This window comes from Prionailurus viverrinus, chromosome A3, assembly GCF_022837055.1.
Source record: "Prionailurus viverrinus isolate Anna chromosome A3, UM_Priviv_1.0, whole genome shotgun sequence".
NCBI lineage: Eukaryota > Metazoa > Chordata > Mammalia > Carnivora > Felidae > Prionailurus > Prionailurus viverrinus.
Window position 1 is genome coordinate 42,686,948 of NC_062563.1, and position 25,581 is coordinate 42,712,528.

General features: G+C 38.8%; 1 protein-coding gene across 2 annotated transcripts in view; it reads left to right on the plus strand.

The window, feature by feature from the left end:
• The window catches only part of PCSK2 (proprotein convertase subtilisin/kexin type 2), a 272,641-nt gene that overhangs the window by 32,861 nt on the left and 214,199 nt on the right, over window positions 1-25,581 (plus strand). The window contains exon 2 of one of the 2 annotated variants that reach the window (XM_047853203.1): window positions 5,662-5,766. The exons of the other annotated variant lie outside the window; for it this stretch is intronic. Coding sequence (XP_047709159.1) covers window positions 5,662-5,766 — 105 coding nt within the window. The remainder of the gene's footprint in view (window positions 1-5,661; window positions 5,767-25,581) is intronic. 2 annotated transcript variants of the gene reach the window in all.

Sequence of the window (25,581 nt, forward strand, 5' to 3'; positions counted from 1 at the left end):
GGTTTTTAATTTTTTTTTTCTAGTGGGTGTGAAGTGATATCTCATTGTGGTTTTGATTTGTATTTCACTAATGACTAATAATGGTGAACAACTTTACATGTGCTTATTGGCCACTTTGTATATCTTCTTTGGAGAAATAACTGCTCAAATCTTTTGCCTATTTTTAAATTGAGTTATTTGACTTTATTGCTAAATTATTCTTTATATATTCTGGTTTGAGTCCCTAATCATAGATATGAATTGAAAATATTTTATCTCATTCTGTGGATTGTCTTTTCATTTTCTTGATGATTTCCTTTGAAGCACAAACATTCTTAATTTTAATGAAGTCCAATTTTGGGTTTTGGGGGTTTTTTGTCCTTTGTACTTTTGGTGTCATTTCTAAGAAATCATTGCCTAGCCTAAAGTCATGAATATTTACTTGTATATTTACTCGTATGTTTTATTCTAAGATTTGTATAGTTTCACCTCTTACATTTAGGGCTATAAATAATATTGAGTTAAAATTTTTATGTAATGTGAGATAGGGATCCAAATTGATTCTTTTTGTGTAGATATTCAGTTTTCTAAGCATGGCTTGTTGAAAAGACTAATTTTTCTCATTGAATTTTCATAGCACCGGGGTTAAAATCAATTAACCGTAAATTACCGTAAATTATTTCTGGACTCTCAATTTTTTTTTTTTAATTTTTTTTTTTTCAACGTTTATTTATTTTTGGGACAGAGAGAGACAGAGCTTGAACGGGGGAGGGGCAGAGAGAGAGGGAGACACAGAATCGGAAACAGGCTCCAGGCTCCGAGCCATCAGCCCAGAGCCTGATGCGGGGCTCGAACTCCCGGACCGCGAGATCGTGACCTGGCTGAAGTCGGACGCTCAACCGACTGCGCCACCCAGGCGCCCCTCTGGACTCTCAATTTCATAACATTGAACTGTACGTCTCTCCTATGCCAATACCAGACTATCTTGATTACTGTAGCATTCTATTAAGTTTTGAAAGGAGAAAGTGTGAGTCTTCCAACTTTGTTCTTTTTTGAGATTGCTTTGGCTAATTGGAGTCCTTTGCATTTCCATATGAATTTTAGGATCAGCAAAATTGGGGAATATTTCCATCTTAAAAATCCATGAACATGGGATGTCTTTCCATTTATTTATATCTTCTTTAATTTATTTCAATGATATTTTGTACTTTTCAGTGTACAAGTCTTATACTTCTTTTGCTAAATTTATTTTCAAGTGTTCTACTTATTTGATGTTATTGTAAATGAAATTATTTTCTTAACTCTATTCTTGGATTGGTCATTGTTAGCATACAGAATTATAATTGATTTTTGTATATTAATTTTATATCTTGCAACCACACTGAACTCATTTGTTAATTTGGATAGTTCTTTGTGGATTTCCCAGGAATTTCTACGAACAAGATGATGTCTTTTGCAAATAGAGATTTTTTTTCTTTCTTTTCAATCTGAATGACTTTGTTTCTTTTTCTTGCCTGATTGTCCCAGCTGGACACCATTACACTGTTGAATATAAATGGAAAGAACAGTCAAACTTGTCTTGCTCTGATCTTAAGGGGAAAGTAATCACCCTTTCAACATTAAATATGATGTTATGTGTGTTTTGATAGATACAATTATCAGATTGAGGACATTCCCTTTCATTTTAAGTTTTTTGAATGTCTTAACATAAGAGTATTTGATTTTGTGTAACAATCAGCTAAATAAATACTTTTTTTTCAAAAAAGCCCTTTATTCTATTGATATTGTTATTACATTAACTGATTTTCAGCTGTTAAAAGAACCTTGCATTCCCAGGATAAATGCCACTTAGTCATGGTATATAATCCTTTATACATGTTGCTGGATTCATTTTGCTAGTGTTTTGATGAGGACTTAGGGACTGATATTTTTCAGGGATAGTGGTCTGTAGTTTTCCTGTGATATCTGTCTTTGGTTCTCATATGAGGGTAATAGTAGCCTTGGTGAAATAGTTGGGAAGTGTTCCTTCATCTTACATTTTTTGGAAGAGTTTCTGAAGGATGGGTATAAATTCTGAAAACATTTGATAGAACCCACTAGTGAAATTATTTGGGCCTGGCCTTTATTTTACAGGAAGATTGAAAATTATTAATTTAATCTCTTCACTTGTTATAGGTCTATTCTAATTTTCTATTACTTCTAAGTAAATTTTGGAAATTTATATCTTTATGAGAATTTGTCTATTTCACCAAGGTTATCTAATTTGTTGGCATACAATTATTCACAGTATTCCCTACAATATTTTTTATTTCTATAGGTTGGTAGTGATGTCTCCTCTTTCATCACTGATTGTATTTATTTGAACCTTTCTTTTTGTCGGTCAATGTTCTTAGAGTTTTGTGAATTTTCTTGAACTTTTCAAAGAATAACTGGGTCTTGTTGATTTCCTCTATTTTTTTTAATTTTCTATTTCATTTATTCCAACTTAAATCTTCTCATTTCTTTCCTGCTATTTGTTGGATTTAGTTTGCTCTTCTTTTTCTAGTTCAGTTATTGATTTGAGGCCTTTTTTCTTTCACAATAGGCACTTACAGCTATGGATTTCCCTGTAAGCACTATTTTAACTGCATCCCAAAAGTTTTTAAATTCTGTTTTTGTTTTTCATTCATCTCAAAGTATTTTGGAATAGTCAATGTAATTTATTCTTTGACCCACTGATTATTTAGGAGCATGTTGTTTTCCAAATTTCTAAATTTTTCATCAGTTATTGATTTTTTTTAATATTTATTCATTTTTGAGAGACAGAGCATGAGTGGAGGAGGGGCAGAGAGAGGAGACACAGAATCTGAAGCAGGCTCCAGGCTCTGAGCTGTGAGCACAGAGCCTGATGTGGCGCTCAAACTCACAGACTGCAAGATCATGACCTGAGTTGAAGTCAGATGCTTAAGCAACTGAGCCACCCAGGCGCTCTTCATCTGTTATTGATTTTTAATGTAATTAGAATTTGTGATCAGCTAACACACTTCGTATTATTTTCGTCCTTTTAAATTTATTGAAGCTTGATTTGTGACCTAACATATGATCTATCTTGGGGAATATTCCATGTGTACTTGATAAGACTTTGAATTTTGCTATAGTTAGGTGGAATGTTCCATAAATGTCTCTTAGATTTAGTTGGTTTTTGGTTTTGTTCAAGTCTTCAATTTACTTTTTGGTCTGCATAGTTCTTGGTTCTGCTTATTATTGAAAATGGTCTACTGTTATTGATCCATTATTTATGCCTCCCTTTAAAAAAAAAGTTTATTTTGAGAGAGAGAGGCAGACAGCGAATCCTAAGTAGACTTCATGCTCAGCATAGAGCCTGATGCAGGGCTCATTCTCATGACTGCAAGATCATGACCTGAACCAATATTGAGAGTTGGATGCTTAACTGACTGAGCCACCCAGGCGCCCTTCTATTCCTCCCTTTGATTTGTCAGCTTTTGTTTTGTGAATTGGGGGCTTCATTGTTACATGCATATGTATTTATAATTATCTGTCTTTTTGATGTATTAACCCTTTTATCACCATAAAATGTCATTCCTTGTCTGTAGTAACAATTTTTGTTAAAATCAATTATATCTAGTATTGTCAGTCCTTTCTTCTGGTTGTTGTTTGTACAGTATATCTTTTCACATCCCTTGACTTTCAACCCATTTGTGCATTTGAATTTAAAGTGTATTTTTTTTTTGGTGCAAAAAGTTGATTTATTAAAGCATAGGGACAGGACTCATGGGCAGGAAGAGCTGCACTGGGGGTGTGAAGAGTGACTGATTATATACTATGGAGTTGAGGGAGGTAAAGGCAAAAGGGAGGCCTCCGAAAGGAATTTCATATACTAAGGAGAACTCATAAGATACCAGAGGCCTGGCTATTGTCAAACTAAGTTGTTTTCCTCTAGTAAGGCATTAACATTAAGACAATAGGGAGTTCCTGGAGAAATGTTATACTCTACATTTTCCTCAAGTATTTGTCAGTGGGCTACGGATTATAAAGAAATTTAATTTTACCTACCATTTCCTTCTTGCCTTTGTTCCCCACAGCACTCCAGAGGGGAGGATAATGTTGGGGCTCCAGGAAACTGAGTCTATAGGTTTCTGGAGATTAGGCTATTGATAATATTGCGTTTTTCTTGTAAATTACTAAGACATTTGTAAACTGGTGGAGACTCATGTCCTGCATGACTATGATCACTATCAGTTAACCATTTTTTTTTTCTTTCCTTTGCTCTTGGGCTGCCAGGAGTGCCTGAAGAATGTCACACATATCCCACTCTCGGGGAGCAGGGTTATTGTTAGCTTGTGCTTTGCCTTCAGCTTGCCTTACGTTCCCTTATCATACCCCCCCAAATGTAAAGCGTATCTCTTCTAGATAGCATATAGTTGAATAATGTTTTTTTATTCATTCTGTAACTCTGTCTTTTGATTAGAGTTTTCAATCCAGTTACATTTAATGTAATACTTAAAAGATGTTTACACTTGCTATTTTACCATATGCTTTCTATATGTCTTATAAATTTTTTTCTTTTATTCTTTCATAAAGTCCTTTTTGTGTTAAATATTTTTAGTACACTTTTTAAAATTTTTTTAAACACTCATTTTTTGAGAGAGAGAGAGACATAGAATGAGTTGGGAAGGGGCAGACAGAGAGAGAGAGAGAGAGACAAAATCTGAAGCAGGCTCCGGGCTCTGAGCTGTCAGCACAGAGCCCGATGTGGGGCTTGAACCCATGAACCATGAGATCATGACTGAGCTGAAGTCAGATATCAACTGACTAAGCCACAAAGACACCGCTTTAGTGTACCTTTCTAATTACCTTGTTGTTTATTATACTATATATTGTTTAGTTATTTTCTTGGTGGATGCCCTGGAGATTACAATAAATAACTTAAACAAATTAATACCAACTTAATTTCAAAGGTATTGTGCTACTGTTGTTGTACTAATACATCTCTGTACATCATAAGTCCCCAAATGCAGTTTTGTCATAGGGCAAGAGAGTCTTATGTTCTCTGATTCTTACAGGCCCTGATGAACAGACAAGCTCTCATTATTGTGGTTTTCTGCAACTAGTTCTGACACCCATACCTAATCCCAAGGATCCGTAAGTTAGGGAGATAGAAGGAAATCCGGTCCACCATCTAATAAGTGCTTACTATATTTACATGGTTGCACTGTGCTCAATATGATGAAAGGCATCAAGGAGTCACAGAGAATATCTAAGGTACAGTACAGATAATGCAGCTATGAAGACAGGAGTACATCACAACACAATTCTGGAGCAACCAGACATGGAGTATAAATACTAGTTCAAGGGAAGAGAATGGAGAACTTGGTGTGAGTATAAATATAAAGGGAAGACTCTATGAAGGAGGAGATCAAAGAATGGGTAGAAACTAAAGAAATAGAGGAAAGAGTAGAAGGTATTTGAGGAGGAGGGGTGAATGGGCAGTATATAGAGAAAACGAAAGGAGTACAGATAGGGAAATAGATGTCCAAGTCTGATACGAAGGAAGTTTCCAACGGTTTTCTCACATATACTTCATCTCATGGAACCCTTGCATGGAGCCCAAGCTTTGGTTTCCATGTCCTGGGGCTACCCCCAGAAGCTAACTATGTCCTATGTCTGTTTGACTCTCTACAGCTCCCCTTCACTGACGGCCTGTACCACTTTTATCACAATGGCCTTGCAAAGGCCAAGAAAAGACGCAGCCTACATCACAAGCAGCAGCTGGAGAGAGACCCCAGGGTGAGTTTCCCGGGACACCTGCCTTACAACCTCTGCTGCCACATCTGAGCCCACTGAGGGAATGTATAAAGGGATGGGTGGGGAATTTTGAAGTAAAGACACTCAAGTATTATGATAGGCAAAATGGGTCTTTGGCAGAGTGGTACTGGGGACTCTCCACTCCTCTACCTTGTGCATGATAAATAAATATTTTATAGGCTGTGGAGACGGTGGGGAATAAACAGGGACACCACCCCTTTACTGGCTATCTTCTCCTGCATTATTGTGTTTGGACTTCTGGTTCCCCGGGAGCATGTTTTGGCCTGTGATGGATGGGAAAAAACCAAGCTGTTTAATGAGTTGTTTTATGGAAGGTTTCTTCTGATGAGTCCACATGTTCTGAGGAGGTTGCTGTGCCCCATCCTGGATGTGGAGAAATGAGCGGGTCAGCAAATGCCTGGCTCATGGTAGGCAATGAGCCTATCCATGCAAAGTTGCAGCCTTTCTCTCCATATTTTCTCACACCCATCTAATTTACCACCATGCCTTAATGGTGCTCATGACCCCCATTTTTAATTTGGAATCTTTACTTTGCTCTTGGAATCCAGATCTCATTTCCTACTATCCCTGGAAGCTTAAATTCAACTTCCCCACAGTCAAACTTAATATTTTAGCCACAAAACAGCTCCATTTCCAGAATAGGAACTTTGGTCATTCCTGAATCCTCCATCAAATCCCTTCTGCCATCCTCCTATACTCACAGACTCATTCAATTGAGCAAGAGAAAATATTATCTTATTAATTACTAATAAGATAAGTTATTTCCTTGTTAATTAAGGGAAATTAATAATCCAAGCAAGTTGCTCTCTGCACATTGATGGCTGCACAACCTCTTCTCCAGAACTCTTGGGGGGAAAGTGGATATAAAGTGGGCCAGACAGTTGAGTTAGAGATTTACACATGAGATTCTTTTGGAGTTGATAGAATCTGGAAACTCATTCTGGTGGGGCTTTTCATGTGAACATTTGGCTGGGTTTAATTTGGGCTTTAATTAGGAATGCAGATGAAACAGACGCCCCCAGCAGACCACCAACTGACAGGCCATAGGCAATTTTCTTTCAACTCCTCAACCCAGGGGATCCCCCATTCCCTGGAGTGGAAATTCTGCTCTGAGAAGCCACTTTATCTGCTTTCACAGTAAGACCCAAGCTGCCTGCTGCCAGCCCATGCCAGGCATTCTCAAAGGGTCTGTTGTAGAACCTGGCATCGTTATCTAAGGGAAAAGCTCTATTTTCTGTGTCATAACTGCATTGGCCCTGGCTGTACCAACTCAGAGCTTGGGGAATACCTTGGGAAGAGGTATTATACAGGACAGAAATCCTGTATGTCTCACCTATGGGTCCAGAGTGGATACCAGTAGACAAAGACCATTCTGGTGCACTGTGACATTGGTTTTCCCTACACTTCATCGCTGTCCCATGATCTTACCCTTTATGGCCCATTGTTTTCCTTTTATTTATATATTTGCTTCAAAGCCCCATTGAGTTCTCCTCTTCCACAATTAAAGATGCTTCCTCAAGACCATCCAGGGAGAAAAAAAAAAAAAGAAACTGGGACAGAAGGAAAGAGAGGCTTGGGAAAGAGAACTGAGGAACAGTGAAACTAAGAAGCCATTGTTTGGGTCAGAGAGACTCCTTGGGCCCATTAGGTTAAGATATTCTTATACTTACTTGAAGTAATCTTTGAAATGTTTATTCTTGAAGTTTAGAGTGATATTTTCAAAAGAGGAGAAAATAAAATGGGCTAGGTAGTAAGGAAGGAGATCATGCACTAGTGATTCTAATCATTTGTCTTTATCTTCAAAATATTGTCTGTTGTAACCAAAAGGGGCAGCTATTCCCCCATCACTGCCTACTAGAAGGATCCTGGTAGCCATCTGCCTCTACGTGGTGGGACAACCATCTGCCCTGCCCATGATCATTAGAAGATAGCAGGGACACTAACAATCATACATCTCCTGTACCTCTTCTCTGTCCTCTCATCAAGGGTAAATGTTAAGACTGTTGTCAATAATAAAGTCATTCTAGGAAATGAAAAAAAGCATAAAATCTCATAATTTGGGGGGAAAAAAACTACTAGTGATGACTGCCTCATTTCAAAATATTAGATCAAGCCCTGAGTCTTTCCTGCATGATGTTCTTGTGGTTATCTAATTTGGGCATCAGCTGATTGCAAAATATGGGGGTGACTATTCTTTTTTTTTTATTCCAGTATAATGAACATACAGTGTTACATTAGTTTCAAGTGTACAATATAGTGATTCAGCAATTCCATACCTTACTCAGTGCTTCTCACAATAAGGGTACTCTTAATCTCCATCACCTATTTCACCAATCCCCAACTCCCCGACCTCCCACTGGTAAACACCAGTTTGTTCTCTATAGTTAAGAGTCTGGGGAGGGGGAGGAGGGTTGGTTTGTCTTTTTTTTTTCTTTATTCATTTGTTCATTAAATTCCATATTTGAGTAAAATCTTATGATCCTTACCTTTCTTTGACTGGCTTATTTCACTTAACATGATACTCTCTAGGTCCATCCATGTTGTTGCAAATGACAATAATTCATTATTTTTATGCCTGAGTAGTATTCCATTGCATATATATACCACATCTTCTTTATCCATTCATCTATCAATGGACATTTGGACTGCCTCCAGCATTTCACTATCGTAAATAATGCCACAATAAACATAGGTATGCATATGTCTTTTTAATGTTTTCTTTCATACTCTTTGGACAAATACTCAGTAGTGGAATTCTTGGATTGTAGGGTAGTTTTATTTTTAATTTTTTGAGGAACCTCCATACCGTTTTCTGCAGTGGCTGCACCACTTTGCATTCCCACCAACAATGCATGAGATTTCCTTTTTCTCCTCATCCTCATCGGAGGGGGTGCTATTCTTAAACAAAAAGCATTGACTATGATCAGTGCAAGAGTAGCACTATAAGGACTCTGCCCTGTGGGTTTACAGATCTTAAACAAAAGGGCAAATATGTCAAGAATTAGGATACCTCAAGTTTTGGGTTCCAAGCACATTCACACAGGCTGCAAAAAGAAAAATAAATAGAAGGAGAGGAAGAAAAAGGAAAGGACCAGATAGCCAGAAAGGATTACTGGTCTAGGCTTTTATCTCTTGGGTACATGTTTTAAGTTACATTTTAGGAGCCAACATCTTAAGGGCAAGTTGTTTTATCATTCTCTGAAACGTGTTATCTCCTAGACTCATGCTTGCAGCCCCAGTTTCCTTCTTCCTCCTGTCTCCACATTTCTTCCTGGCTTTTCTCACTCACTGTCCTGCAGCTGGGGAAGGATGATGCAAAACCCAAGCAACCAGGCCTATAAGAGCAGGAGGGTTTGAGTAGCTACAGGCTTTCAGGGCTGAATCTACTAGGTAGTTTTTAGTCATAGAAACTACCAAGATGTGCTATCAGCTCAAGAAATAAGGGAAAAGGTAGAGGATCAGACTTGACTTTGGTTTTGTTCTGGCTTCAGAACAAAAGTTTCAAGGATGGTTGACCCTCATCTAGCAAATACTTTTTGTGTTTAAGAAAAACAACAGAAAGACTGGGAAAGGATCATATGTGCTTTTTGTCCAGGCCAATAAAGTTCTGCTTTCAATATGTTCATATTCATTCACTAAGTGTCAGGACAACAGCTAAGAAAATAGATTCTGATGCAGATTGTTTTAAAGGTGTTCTCTCGCCTTTCCATCTCTTTCTGCTAAATGCGTCTTGCTTATTTCTGGATATCTTTGCACAGCACAGTTCTGAATACATAGAAGATGTTCAATAAATAACTGCCAAATGAATGGATGATTAATAATTTTTTCTCAGGGTTTTAATCCATGAAAAAGTTCTTCTCATCTTGTATTTTTGTCCTTATTCTAAAATGTGCACCCTCTAGGAAACAGCATAGCCTTCTCTTTAGCTCCTCCTTTCAGTATATTCTTAATTGTAGGTAAAAGAAACAAGTTACCATTTTATGACTTCCAGGCCCTGTCACTGAGAACCCCATGAAGAACCAGTTATTTATTTATTTATTTATTTATTGAAAAAGAGAGAGTGTGTAAGGGAAGGGTGGAGAGAGAGGGAGAGAGAATCCCAAGCAGTCACCACACTTGTCAGCATAGAGCTCAATGTGGGGCTCGAACTCACAAACCATGAGATCATGACTTGAGATGAAATCAAGAGTTGGAGGCTTAACTGACTTAGCCACCCATGTGTCCCAAGAGCCAGTTTTTAATTTCAAAAGTCCAATACACTGGATTGCTGATCATATTCATGGTCCCGGTACAACCACCCACATGAGGGCAATATGTTTGGAAAGTTTGGGTAGCTAAAATAATTTAAAGAGGGAATCATTAAACCCAATGCTGGGCTGAAATAATAAAACTAGAAATGACTTCTGAGCACCAAGGTTAAGAACAAATATCCCCTGCCCAAAATGTCTGTGGGATTTGTTAAACTTCAGCTAAGAGCAACGTCAATGAGTCTTGAAACCAAATCTGACTGCAGTCCACAGTCTACATACCAACTCCCCACAGCTCTGCAAGTGACTTAAAAGCTGCAGAGAATAGATTTGTTTAAGATAATATTTGTTTCACAGTTACGTTGAACCCTGTTTGCATATCTGACATAGCGTTGAAATGAAATACATTAAAAAACATGAAGGTTCTCATCGTTCAATGAGCAACACACATTAGCCATATGGAGGCCAAATAATTTAACAACAAATAATCTGAACGTCATTTGTTGAGAAAAGTTAATTTGATTTGAGAATTACAAACACTTATTCCCTTCTCAGAGCAATTTTACTAGACCACATAGTGATCACTTGAAATCATTTTAAAATCATTTCGCAAGTCAGAAACTCCTATCAGTTTGCTGAAAACTCGTCTCAGTTCCCATTCTCAAAGAATGGATGATGTCTCCCTTGCATTCTATCTATAGAACTTTTACTTCTCTATCTTCTTCATCCAAACACATCCCCCGTCTAATGACCGTAGATGGCTGACACCTGATCCAATAGTGACCTAGTTGTTCTTTAAGGGTCTACTCTGAGCATATTCGTGGAGTTTTGAGGGTGCTGCAAAAACCCACAAAAGTTACGTTCACTGGATAATTCTACAATAACTTCATAGAACCATACCATCAGAACAAAAAAGAAGTTTTCTCATTCTTTAAAATTAACTGGACAAGACTGGTGTGATTTGTTGGTAAAATTCTGAATAATGAGTGGGCCAGACTTTCTTTGTCTGTGGGGTTTAATAACACACTAATTGATACTGTTTTAAAAAATGGATTTATTAGCATGCTTCAAACTCAGGTAGTGGACAGAAGCTGAGAAAGGCTTGTAATTGCTCTGGGTCCTTTTCTGACATGACATAATAATGCTTTTAGATCTAACTCAGGTGCAGTAATATAGCCATGACTGGCGAACACTTAGAAAAGCTGTACATAGACTCAGATCAGAAAGATTAAGCATGGATGACATGGAAACCATGACCTGAAGAAGCCTGTGAGATGATCAGAGCAATTATATAGCAATTTACTCACAATCTTTAGATTGTGCCATCTTTCTGAAAAGAATACTGGAACTTCAGCAGTTCAAAGCAAGCAAACCAACTCGTTTACCTTTTCCTCCACAAGTAACATACAATTTTGTCACAATTGCTAAGCTCTTAGCATACAACCCTTTTCAAACACAGTCATACACATCAGTCATAGTAACTTTTTATAATAATCATGTGCCACTTGTATGTATTGTGCCTGATTTATAGTATTAAATAACTAATTGATTTCTTAGATTAAAAGTTGGGAGAAGAAAAGGAAAAGCATCACTATCTTGTGAAAGATCTACCTTCAAATGGAAAATTTCATGGAAAAAAATGTCTTCTTGCACTTTTGGGTTGTTTATTGTTTTTTTGTCTTTTGGGTTTTGTTTTGTTTTGTTTTGTTTTTTGTTTTGTTTTGGTTTGGTTTTTCATTTTGATCAAACCTTTAGCCAGTGGATAACTAGTAGAATTTGGGGTGTCCTGTCCTTACCATCACAGTGAATGCATGAGAATCTCTCAGCCTGAGGGACAGTAAAAATAGAAATTAGATAGTTTGAGTGCCTTTTAAAGTGAATTTATACCCAAAGAATTGATTGTTTTTTATCTTCATACTTGTTAACTCTAACACGGTGAGGTTTGAGGTTTTGAGATGCTGCTCTAAGAAATGTATAGGACTTCTCCAATCTATCTTCCAAATGCTTCACTGAGGGGGGGGAGGGGAAGGAAGCAGAGAGACTTAATTATATGTTACTTATTTTAAAAAATAAGCAAGGTAAGTTTACTGTATAGCAAATATAATAGTATTTGTAGAACTTCTACTCCAGAAGCCACTCATGGCTGCCTTTACTCCATTTTCTCATTTTCTTGTAGCATGAGTTAGACCAACCTGAAATGGAGGTACGAAGTCACACATGAGTTTTTTAAAACAACTCAGGTCCCCAGAAATGGTGACCATCTTGTGCAATCCAGGTTTAGGTGTCCTGGTTGGACAAGGGAACAACGTATTTGGAATTAGGATTCTCATAGGGAAAGGAGTGTCCACGATGTATAATTGTGACAGTCCAGTAGACCACAAACAAAACAGAGAGTTAACCATTGGTGGGGTCTGGAAGTAGAATGAAATCTCTTTATGTCTTGGGGTTAAAGTACAGATTAGCCAGAATTCCTAAGAAAGACTCCTTCCTACCTAATGATAAATGGTTATGGGCTAATATTTGTTCATGGGCTAATAAATGTTCATGGGTGTCTCTGGCACATCTACTCTAAACAGAAATAAAGTAAAAAGATATAGAACTGAAATAAAGTGATGTTGAAGCTACATTGCGAAGAAGAAGGTAGACAATGAGAAACAGAAGCACAGGAAAATTGTAAAAAATAAAAAATTTTTGACTGGTGGAAAATGGAGGAGACCCATCCCCACACCCAATGCAACAACTACCCCCATCCCCACCCCAACCTCCTAACAGTCTCTCAAAATCACGGAACCAAGTGGTCCCTTCAGGGAACTGGACATTTCCTATTGTAAATAGTTCAATTTTCTATCATAAAAAAGGAAACCATGTTGCCAACCCTAAAAGGGCAAATACCTAAAAGGAGAGCATAGCAAAATTAAGCAAATATCATTTCTTCCTCCCTTCTTCTGGTTTTTCCTCCCTGCCTCTCTCCACCTTATTTCTTCTCCTCAAGAATCCATAAGCAGCAAACACACACTTCCAGAATGTGCTTTGTGTCTCAGGCTCCAAGAGAAAAGCTGTTTTACAAAAAAAAAAAAAAAAAAAAAGCTATAAATGCAAGCGAATGCACGTACAATGAAATCCATTAGGAAGGAATTTTGGCTCAGACCTCTCCATGCCCAGCCAGCCAGCTAGTGACCCTCTGCGCGTTAGTGAGGAGAAAGCAAGGACACAGTCCTTCAATGATCGTGCTCATGACATTTCTGCAGGAACCAGATCACTGAGTCAGAAAAGAACAGAGAGGAGGGCTCCAGGGTTTCCTCTCACTTTAATTTGATAACAGTTTAAGAACAGTGAGTGTTAGATGCTGCCGTTTTATTTGGGTTCCTGCAAAAAGCAAACCCTGAGACAAGAACTCAGAAGAGGGTCATTTATTTGGGTGGTTGGTCCTAGGAAACACGAGGGAAAGACTGAAATTAAAAAAGGAAGTGAGGAAAGCATATAGAGGGTGGATATTTTAGCAGGTTTTCATCGTAGGCACCAGAGGCTCAGTCCTACCAAGTTCTCTCTGAGAGTGATGTGTAGAATGTGCTTTAGACTTGTCCCACAAGGAGTGAAGCTGATTGAGGAATGATTAATCTACAGGCTCTGTCTCATGTTTGAGTTGATCCTGAATGTTAAATTCCTAGCATTTTGGGCTGCCTTTCGCACAGGCTGAGTCTCAGGATGCGGGAGAAAGCCCTAGAGCAGAGAGATAGCGGAGAAGCCATGAGCAGTCGCAGGTGAGCTCAGAGGAGAGCCCAGAGAGTATAGGCTTGAAATCCACAGCTACTGTCACAAATCGCACAAACCCAATGCTGTGCTGAGGACTTAGCATCATCTCGTTAGCCCTAACCCTCAATCGTCCCCTGTGAATTACATACTGTCAGATTCCCAGTTTACAGGTGTGGCAATAGGACCTTAGGGAGGCTCGTCCCACAGTTTGTAAGGAATCTTCACCACTGCACAGTGCTGCTGTCTTGGACTTGTAGTTCATAAATTAATTTTCCCAGCTCCTTTGCACAAAGATTGTGTTGGGACCAGGTTCCTTGTGGATGGGAATGACCTGTGAGGCACTGAGATGTGGTACATCACTTTCTAACTTTCCTAATAAATTTTCATAGTCAATATTGACCATGTGTAGTTTTTACCACACCCACTTCAGAATCCTACTTGGATTCCTCTCCGAATGTAAAGATGGTAAAGACACCAAAGATGGTGTCTTAGCTTGAATTTCCTGGAAATGTGCTCTGAGATGGAGAGTTGCATGTGTAAAAGATGTTGTTAAGAACACTAGCTGGGCATGAGATTGAAAACAGCGTTGTCTCATGTGGCTCTCTCCATCTTGAAACCAATAATACACTCAGATCCTTCCTGTGCTTCACACCCCTCTGCTTCCTCTTCCACTTCAGGGCTCATGTGACACCATTGGATCCATCCAGATAACCCAGCATGATCTCTCTCTCTTAAGGTCAGCACACTAGTAACCTTAATTTCCTCTGCAAAGTCCCTTTTACCACAAGACGCAATACAACCATGAGTAACACTAGGGGCAGGAGACCATGGGTGTCAAAATTCTGCCTTGAGCCTTGACCTTCCTGGAAGAGTTGGCATGCCTTCTAGGGTCAACAGCTCCTTCTAGACAGCCCAGCTTCCCCTCACTGCCCTCCTCCGGGGATTGCATTTAACTCAGAGGAAAAGGAATCTGGAAGCACACAACCTTGACCATGCTTGGAGCCCAAAACAATGAAGCCAAGAAACCCATGTGGATTGCACTCTGACTTACCTTTGCACTCTGATTTGCACTTAAGATTTGGGCTCGGCAGGTGTAAACCTTCCATGGGGCATATATTTGGAAAGTGACGTGACAGCATCCAGAGAAAAAGTGTGTTGGGAGACAATGCAGGAAGGAGTCTTCAGAAATGCTCCAGCCTGTGCGAAAAGCTAATCTGCCCTAATCTGCTGGCTTTATTATGCAGCAGGGAGCAACAGTTCAGTATCTCCTCTGGGCATTGCAGATATGCCTAGCTTCCTGCCTCAAAGAGCTGCTGCTCGTGCTATAATTAAGTATTCGTGGGGAACAGGGGAGAATTATTTACCATGAATTCAGAAAGGCAGAGAGAAAGCTGCTAATGAGTAGGCCTGGTTTTTCCTAGATGTTGTGAGCATATTTTTAAATGATTACTACGGTTCACGCTGCCAGGCTTACTAAAAGGAAGGAGGAGCACTCTGGGAGACACCATTCTAGCAAGCCCAGAGATCTCTGGGGAGTTTTAACTTTCTTTGAGAGAATTCTAATGAGCCCCAGTGCAGAGAAAAACAACACAAAGAGAAGAAAGTGGTTCCGTATCAACTTTATAACTCACAAGATAAAGACTCTCAAACGATGAGCTGGCAAGCTTTTAGGACTTCTAGGCAAAATCTTCAATGTGTGTAGAGCAAATTTCTCCCAACCTGCCTTACCTGATTCCTTCCCCAACCTTTCTCAAGATGCAAAAGGAAATGTCTTTAAATACCTAAAATGTTTTTCTTGTTTCCTCTAAAAATGAGCATTTTATGTATGCTTATTGAATTCACAATGTAATTACATTATCTGGTTGCTTGCTAGCAAACTATTTATTCATTCCTCAAATATTTATTGAGTTCAACTACATGCCGAGCACTGTTCCAGGTACCAGGGCACAACAGGGAACAAAATAGACAAAGTTCTTCTCCCATGAAGCTTATATACTACTGGGGATGAAAAAGACAAAAACCAGATACTAAAGTAGGTATATGACTTGGCAAACATGTTATGAAAATGAATAGAGCAAAAGTGGGAGGAAGAGAGGGCCAGGGGAGGGGGTGTTTCCATTTTATAAAAAGCATACAGGGTTGTCTACTCTAGTCAGGTGACATTTACACATAGACCTGAAGGAGGTTAAGAAAGGTATCCTCTGGCTATCTGCAGAAAGGGCCTTTCCAGCAGAGGAACCACCAAGGATAAAAGCCAGGTGTCTAGGGTACACTTGATGTGTTTTAAAAACTAACAAGAATTCCAGTAAAGCTGGGAAGATGTGAGCTGAGGAGAAGGGGGAAAGAAATGAAGTCAGAGAGGAGCAAGGGAGCAAGACCACGGTCAGGTAAGGACTTCTCATTGATTCTGAATGAAATGTGATTTCTCTGCCTCAAAGTGAATAATAATAGACTGTGGCTGGGCATGGGGATGGGGGGCACAGCTGGAAACCAGGGAGATCAGTGTTAGGTGATTGCGGCATTCTAGAAGAGAAAGGCCGGTGGCTTAAGCCAGGGTAGAAGTTAGTGGAGGTGGTAAGAAACAAGTCAGATTGGGGGACATATTGTGAAGGTAGAGTCTTTCAATTTGCTGATTCTTTTGTTGATGGATTAGATAAGGAATGGAAGAGAAAGGGAGAAGGCAAAGGTGGAAATGGGGACGGTATGGAGTCGGCATTTATGTCGGTGGGCAAAATGCAGAGAGAAGCAGGTTGATGGCGAGTGGGTAGGGAATCAAGAGTTTAGTTTGAAGCATGTTAACTTTTGAAACTTGCACTGAGTATCCAAGTGGACAAGTAAAATAAGCAAATGATTTAAAGATCTAGGCTAGAGGTGGGAGTTGGAGACATAAATTGGGAGTCACCCACATATTGACAGCATTCAATGCCATGAGACCAGTTGAGATTATCTAAAACATGAGTGTAAATTGGACAGACAAGCCATATGGGACAGAGTCCTAGGGCACTCGAACATTTAGAAATCTGGGAGATAACTTCAGACCTGCAAACAAGACAGAGAAGTGACAAATGATGTAGGAAGGGGATCAGCAGGTCAAGCCAAAACCAATCTAGTCAATGTGTTTCTGAGCTCAGTTGAATTTTACCAGAATAACTTGACTGTCCTTGTATGTATTTCTCACTAAAACCCCTTAGAGGTATCAATAAGTTTCTTCAGCTTTTTCCTATAATCTATTTTTTCTCAAGAGGTATTGTAATTCATAGTTATGAATTAGAAGCTTATGAAATAAAAATGGGAGCATGAGTTTTGTTTTTCTTTGTCTTTTCTAATTTTTATTTAAATTCTATTTAATTAACATACGGTGCAATATTGGTTTCAGGGTAGAATTCAGTGATTCATCACTTACATACATATGCTCATCATATCAAGTGCCCTCCTTAATACCCATCACCCATCTAGCCTATCCTCAACCCACCTCTCTCCATCACCCCTCCGTTTGTTCTGTCTTTAAAAGTCTCTCCCTCTTTTTTTTTTTTTGAAAGAGAGAGAAGGAGAGAGAGTGTGCAAGCAGGGAAGGGACAGAGAGAGAGGGAGAGAGAGAGAATCCCAAGCAGCCTCCACATTGTCAGTGCAGAGCCTGACATGGGGCTCAGACTCACAAACCATGAAATCATGATCTGAGTGAAAATCAAGAGTCAGACGCTTAGCCAACTGAGCCACCCAGGTGCATCTGTCTTTAAGAGTCTCTTATGGTTTGTTTTCCTCTCTCTTTTTTCATTTCTTTTGTTCTCCCCTCCCATATATTCATCGGTTTTGTTTCTTAAATTCCACATGTGAGTGAAATCATCATATTTGTCTTTCTCTGATTGATAGTTTGCTTAGCATAATGCACTCTAGTCTATACACGTCATTGCAAATGGCAAGGTTTCATTCCTTTTGATGGCTGAATGATATTCCATCATATATATATATGGATTAGATAAGGAATGGGAGAGAAAGGAAGAAGGCAAAGATAGAAATGGGGATGGTATAGAGTCGGCATTTATGTCGGTGGGCAAAATGTAGAGAGAACAGGTTGATGGGGAGTGGGTAGGTAATCAACCCTATATATATATATATATATATATATATATATATATACACATACCACATCTTCTTTATCCATTTATTAGTCAATGGACATTTGGGCTCTTTCCATAGTTTGGCTATTGTTGACAATGCTGCCATAGACATCAGGGTACATGTACCCCTTCGAATCTGTATTTTTGTATCCTTTGGGTAAATAGCTAATAGTACAATTGCTGGATCATCGGGTAGTTCTAAGTCTTATGTCATGGACAGTGCTGTGTCTGGGCTAGGTGGTATACTTTGAAGAAGAGAATCACATTTGACTCAGAATGGATAAGAATCAAGCTTTTAAAAACTCAGGGGCACCTGGGTGGCTCAGTCGGTTGAGTGACCGACTTCAGCTCAGGTCATGATCTCACAGTTTGTGAGTTTGAGCCTTGTGCTCTCGTCTCACAAAGCCTGGTCTCTCTCTGTCTCAGAAATAAATAAATGTAAAAAATTTTTTTTAATAAAAAATTTAAAAAATAAAAACTCAAGCCCAATTAGACAATATCTCAGAGCTAAGACCTGGTTCTGGGAGCTCCTGGGTGAAATTACTGGAAAACAGCCTATTTGACATGGAGCATCTAAGCTGGGCACTTCTTTTCTAATTATTAGGAGCTATAAAAATCATGAGGAGCATCAAGTTTGACTGTAAACCCAAAGGAAAGAAACTTAATCTCCAATTAAGAAAAATAAAAATGCAAGCTGTGTTGATTCAATTCAGATCACATTTTCATGCATTTCAGAAAGATAGAGTTCTTAAAATAATTTCCTGTTAAGATTCAAAATCTGTCTAGAGGGTAATTTCTCACTCCTTAAACCACTGCTCCCAAATGAATTTTATTCAATGCTTAGCTGAAGGAGACTATTAGTGTTCCTTTTTAAAAAAAAAAATTTTAATGTTTATTTATTTTTGACAGAGAGAGACAGAGCATGAGTGGGGGAGGGGCAGAGAGAGGGGGAGAGACAGAATCCGAAGCAGGCTCCAGGCTCTGAGCTGTCAGCACAGAGCCCAACGCTGGGCTCGAACTCACGGACGGCGAGATCGTGGCCTGAGCTAAAGTCGGACGCTCAACCGACTGAGCCACCCAGGCGCCCCTAGTGTTCCTCAATGAAGACATAAAAAAATGGTTAAAATAGGTATGTCTATGCAGCTACTGACTTTTCCTGAGATAATATTTTGTGAGACAGTTAGCTTTGGAGTTGGATATGCCTCAGAAAGATTTTATAAAAACAAAAACAAAAAGCAAACAAAAAATCCCACCACTCTTTAAAACTCTCTTTGGGTATTTTTTATTGGTTTGGCCATTTTTCCTTTATGATGCACGTTGACATGTTTGTGATCACGTCTCCATCTGTAAACAGACATGCTCTTAAATACAAGCCAAGGGAATTTTGAAAATGAAGGGAATTGAATTCCTACCATTTCCAGTAGTTTCAAACCCTTATGGGTTGAGGAGAGGACACAAGTGAAGCCAGGTCTAGAAATGAGTAAACAGCAGTTATACAAAGAGATTCATGTCTGAATAACAGCCGGTTGCTGGAGTTTATCTAATTGGTTTCCCATTATCTGTACTGAAAATGTTGTGTTTTCTATCTTCTCTTCGGCAAGTATGTCCCATTTAGCAACAAAGAACTTATTGCCCAAGAGAAAACAGGTAAGACAAAACAATTTTCCATTTTCCGTTCCCCTTGAAAAGGGAGAGCAGCCCACCCCATGTAAAGAATTGCTTTAATGGATGTTAGTTTGTAAGGACACCTCAGAGAAATGGCAAGAGAAAGCCCTCCCAAGAGAACTGAAGAAAAGCAAAGTGATTCAAACCCATTGTGTGGAAAGAGATTCAAATGATTGTCTACTAGGAAGAAAAGGAGCATGCTCCACCGGGGCAACATGAGGTCATTATTGGACTCTTATACTAGTTCTGATGACCAGTAGCTAAGTTTCCTTGAACAACCATTGTATCTTACAGTCCTCAGTTTCTTTATCTGTACGGTGAGGAGCGTAGACTAGTTAGTCTCCAAAATTCCCCTCCAGATCTTAGTATCTGAGATTACAGGGGTCCTGAAGTCCTTCCACCTGGTTAATGTCAAAACCAGGACTAGATCCCAGATATTCCCACTAGGTTGTGCTCCTTCCTTTGCATATCCTTATTTTCATCTCAGAAATGGGATTGTTTTTTCTTTAAAACAATACTCCAAAGTATTTAGAACTACAATTTATGTTAGTATTTTCATCTTTTAAAATTTTTTTGCTTATTATTTATTTTTGAGAGACAGAGAGAGAAATCATGAGTGGGGGAGAGGCAGAGAGAGGGAGACACAGAATCGGAAGCAGGCTCCAGGCTCCGAGCTGTCATCACAGAGCCGAATGTGGGGCTCGAACTCATGAACCCTGAGATCATAACCTGAGCTGAAGTCAGACTCTTAACTGACTGAGCCACCCACGTGCCCCATTAGTAATTTCATCTTTTGGAAGAGAATTTCATATCCTGTTCAAACCAGTCCATTGGAGCCCTAAAACTTCATTTGTTGTCCAAGGGAAACGTTAAATGATGAGGTAGAGGTTATTCATCCACCTTCAAAGAGAATAACTTCTCTATCATGTTTTATAAACTGGGATGTGGTGTAAGATTTCGTTTGACATGGTGGGTGTGGGAGAGTGAAGGTAAGTGAACTAAAAAAAAAAAAATTGTTTGAAAACCATTGATTTCTAAATAAGTCCTATTGTCCAACTCAGTCAATTATTGTGTGTAGCCAGGGTCATAAACCCAAACCTGGAGAGGCCAGGCAGGCAAGTAAGTTATAACTGAGGTGGATTGGGTGTAAGCAAAGTGGTAACTCAAGCAAGAGGACAAATGGCAAATATCTTCCGCCACTTGCTGGGGAACACAAGAAGGAGTGGTGGAGACCGGAGAATCGGAGTACACACCCTGTCAAAAGGCAGCGGCCGATCCTTTGCCTCACAAAAATGAAGGCCCGTGGTTACCAGATTTCTCGATTTTTTAACAAAACCAGAAAATATCCACCGCTCTGTAAAATCTTTGTGCTTTCAAAAAATTTTAGTGACAAAGTCAAAAATTCTTAACACACTAGAAAGCTAAAGAAAATATGTCAACCAAACAAATTTGTCCATGGGACACCATTTTGTAATCCCTGCCTCCCAAGATGGGATGATCCAGCATTTGGCAAGTCACTTTCATGACTAGCCCCTGACTTCACTGTTTGCCAATGTGGTCCCCATAAAAATTCTTCCTTAAGGCGGTCCCAAAGCTACCTCCTTAAAGCGTTGGTCCACAATCCAGGTTTTGCTTCCAGAGCCAAATGATTTCATCCTCCATGTGAAAACTCTTGAAACATTTGAAGTTGGTGACCATGCCCCCTGGACCTTCTTCAGAGTAAACATTTGTAGTTTTTTGAGATGTTTTAAAGGAATTTTGTGCTCATCTCCTGTGCCTTCCTGATTACACCTCTCTGAACATTGTCTGAGAACTAAACACAATCCAGCTCTGGCATAATGAGGTGAGAGTAGCACTGGACTTTCACTTCCTGTGTCTTGAAAGCCATTCTTCTATTTTTTTTTAATATTTTTTTTTAATTTTTTAATGTGTATTTATTTTTGAGACAGAGAGACAGAGCATGAACAGGGGAGGGGCAGAGAAAGAGGGAGACACAGAATTGGAAGCAGGCTCCAGGCTCCGAGCCATCAGCCCAGAGCCCGATGCGGGGCTCGAACTCACGGACCCGAGATCGTGACCTGAGCTGAAGTCCGGCGCTTAACCGACTGAGCCACCCAGGCGCCCCGCCATTCTTCTATTAATACACCATAGGATCACATTAGCCTTTTTAGAAGTCACAGACCTTATTATTGACTGATACTGACCTTACAACTAATTTTTATTAGTCTAGTGTCTTCTCAAATATGCACAAACCAATCCATCTTTACAGGATTAGGGTATTGGTCCTAAAGGAAGGACTTAGGTTTGACTTTGATTTCTTCCATTTTGTTAGAGTTCATTATTATGACCTGTCAAGATTTTATTAGACACGGATTCAGTCTCCTTTCAGCTTTCTGTCATCTACGACTTTGATCAACATCAAGATCCTCAACCAGTTCTCAATAAAAATGTTAAATAGGACAGAGAAATGGCAAAGCTCGGAATCTTTTGTCCAGTAGGATATAAATCTATTAATATAGACAGTATAGGAGTATAGGAGTATCTCACACTGACCCCACATTGAAAGGAAATTATAAAGCACCCCAAATCCCAAAAATATCATTCAGGTCAGATGAAAAACTGTCTCACCAGGGAGGCTATTTGAAGGCTGTTGATATGGCTTGACTGCATCACTCTGAAATCTAGTTGATTCGTTTGTGTACACCTGCTCTCTGAGCAATCAGTTTGTTTGCCTCGGAGCAATCTAACCAGTTATTCACATGACCCAAATCACTAGACCAACCAGTTTTCAATCTGGTCTTTTGAGATCATTTGAATTCACTTGATAACTTGTTCACACATCTGCAACTGGTTGATGTTTAATTATGAAAAGTTTCAATCAAAGAACCAAAATCAATGAGTAATCATCAATGCTAATCATGAGAGTACCAGGTGGCATTGAAGTGCGGACCAAATAAAATTCTTCTAAAACTTAATAAAGTGATTCCTTTTAAGCGAGTAAGTCAAGGCATCTCAGAAATAGACTAATTCAACTAAACATCATATTCTCCGTGGCTAAAATATAACCTGTCATTTGACTTATATATAGGAGCACTCAAAAGAATTTCTTTTTTTTATAATAAAATTAAGTGCCTTTTTTTAAATATGAAATTTATTGTCAAATTGGTTTCCATACAACACCAGTGCTCATCCCAACAGGTGCCCTCCTCAGTGCCCATCACCCACTTTCCCTCCCTCCCACCCCCCATCAACCCTCAGTTTATTCTCAGTTTTTAAGAGTCTTATGTTTTGCCTCCTTCCCTCTCTCTTTTTTTTCCTTCCCCTCCCCCATGGTCTTCTGTTAAGTTTCTCAGGATCCACATGAGTGAAAACATATGTTATCTGTCTTCAAAAGAATTTCTCTACCGCTGAATCATGCGACTTGGGCAAGTCACTTAACCTTCATTAAGTACCTCTGTTTTACCATCTCTATGATTAAATAGCAATGAAAGTCTAAATGTCTGGAAATAAATTGCCTTATTTTAATCTCTATCAGGGAATCACAATGAAAGCACAAATGTCGACAAATAAGTGTTTAAAACTTCAAAGCTAAAAGAATGACTTTATCTTTGAAAGTACATACTATTTCCACAGATTCACTACAGATTTTGCTGGGCAGAAAATGTGACAGTAACTCCTATTCCTTGTGCATTTTCTTCCACTTAATTCTCTATTCTCTTCGCTTGCCTTTACCCAGGAAAAATTCTAGTGAATTAAAATTTTAAAACAGTGCTCCTCAAACTATATTATAATAAGGTCCTTGCATTTCCTATCAGAAATATAAAAATAATAAAATATTTAAAATGAATAAATAATGAATAATAATGAAATAATAAATAAATAAATAAATAATAACAATCTTAAGATATACTAGATTATGTTGCAGTAACAAAACAGATTTCTCCTGACATCTCAGTGATTTAATATACAAATGTTTACTGTTTACTCCTGCTACATGTCTAGACTGGGTCAGTGGAAGTTTTAATTAACATGATCTTTCTATAACAATGTTGTTGACATTTCCATCATCTTGAGATGCCATCATCCTAACATATGGCTTCCCAGGCACTGGAAGAGAAAGGGGAAGAGGAAGCATGATAGGCTCAATCCACTTTTAATGCCTTATCTTGGAAATGGCACATATCACTTCTCCTTACCATGCATTGGCCAGAAAGAGACACAATGCCTGTCTCAATGTGAAGAAGCTGAGAAGTGTGGTGCTCTCATGTGCTCAGGTAGGAGAGACAAACTGGATATGGGGAATAGCAGAAGTCCCTTGCACAGTGCATTTTTATTCAGAACAATAATAAAAATATGAATAAAAGCATGTTTTATTCTTGTGGGTGATTCCTTGGGACTCAGACTTTGCCATGAACTCGGCATTCATGTTTTTAATCATATTGGCAGCGATTACTATCATGCAGCCTCTGGTTAATGAGAAAGGATGTACTGGGCGTTTGTGCCAAAATGAGGTACTTGTATTTTTGCTAAGATGGTTGGGCCAGCATCTCTCATCATGGGTGCTCTTCTGCAGTGTGACCTGGCCCCTCCTCTGTCAATAGGCAGAGCCTATTTCTCCATCCCCATGAATATGAGCAGATTTTGTTACTTTTTGTCCACTGGAATGTGGTAGGAGTGATGCTGTGCCAAGTCGGTACAGCCCTTAGCTGTAACTTTCTAGGAGCTTCCACGCCTGCCTCCTGTAGCCTGGCCACTATAGATGTTACCCTGAGGCAAACATCTTCCTATTAGGAGAAGCCAGGTGGAGAAGCCGATATGCCATGAGAAGAAAGAGAAGTCAAGGAGCACCAAGACAGCTGATATGTAAGTGGAGAAGGCGTCTTGGAAGTGGATCTTTCAGATTCAGTCTCTCCAACTGCTGCTACTTGAACACAAACCATTCAGGCTGTGTCTCTTCTGGATTTCTGACCCATGAACTCTTCAGCCAAATAAAATAGTTACTTCAAGCCACTAACTTTTGGAGTAGTGTATTGTGCAGCGATAGATAAACATAAGGCAAAGAAATTTACCCACCAGTTCAGATGGGATTGAGCGGTGGAAAACTGGGTAGTAGTCTATGGCAAATTCACAGAGTCCTTTAGTTCATGTTATTTCTTTGGATATTATTGCTTTTGTGATGTTTATATTTAACTTGTAAACCTGTTTCAGTATTATAGTTGTATAGGAGCTATAAGCATTAGCAGTTGTTACCAAATTCTATTTTGTGGATATTTTATACAACATACCAATACTGGGAGACCAGTGAAAAATGATTTTCATTATAAAAGAGTCCATTTCTTTTTCAGGTTCATTCAAGTTTAAGAAATTAATACTTTTGAAATATATCTTTAAAAGGTAGGCTTAACCATAAAACAAATGACAAAATGGCAATAAGTATATACCTATCAATAATTACTTTGAATGTAAATGGACTAAACACTCCAATCAAAAGATATAGGGTCATGGAATGGCTAAAAAAGCAAGATGCTGCCTATAAGACCCATCTCAGACCTAAAGACACATGCAGATTTGAAAATGAAGGGATGGGGAAGTATTATCATGTGAATGGAAGTGAAAATAAAGCTGGGGAAGCAATACTTATATCACACAAAATAGACTTCAAAACAAAAACTGCAACAGAGACAGAGAAGGACACTATATAATCATAAAGGGAACAATCCAACAAGAAGATACAATAATTGTAAATATTTATGTACCCAATTTGGAGCACCCAAATACATAAAAAGCCATTAATAACAAACATTAAGAAAGTAATCAATAGTAATACTTTAACACCTCACTTAGATCAATGGATAGAGCATCCAAACAGGAAATCAACAGGGAAACAATGACTTTGAATGATACATTGGGCCAGATGAATTTAATAAACATATTCAGAACATTCCATCCAGATCATTCCATTGGAATACACAATCTTTTCAAGTCTACATGTA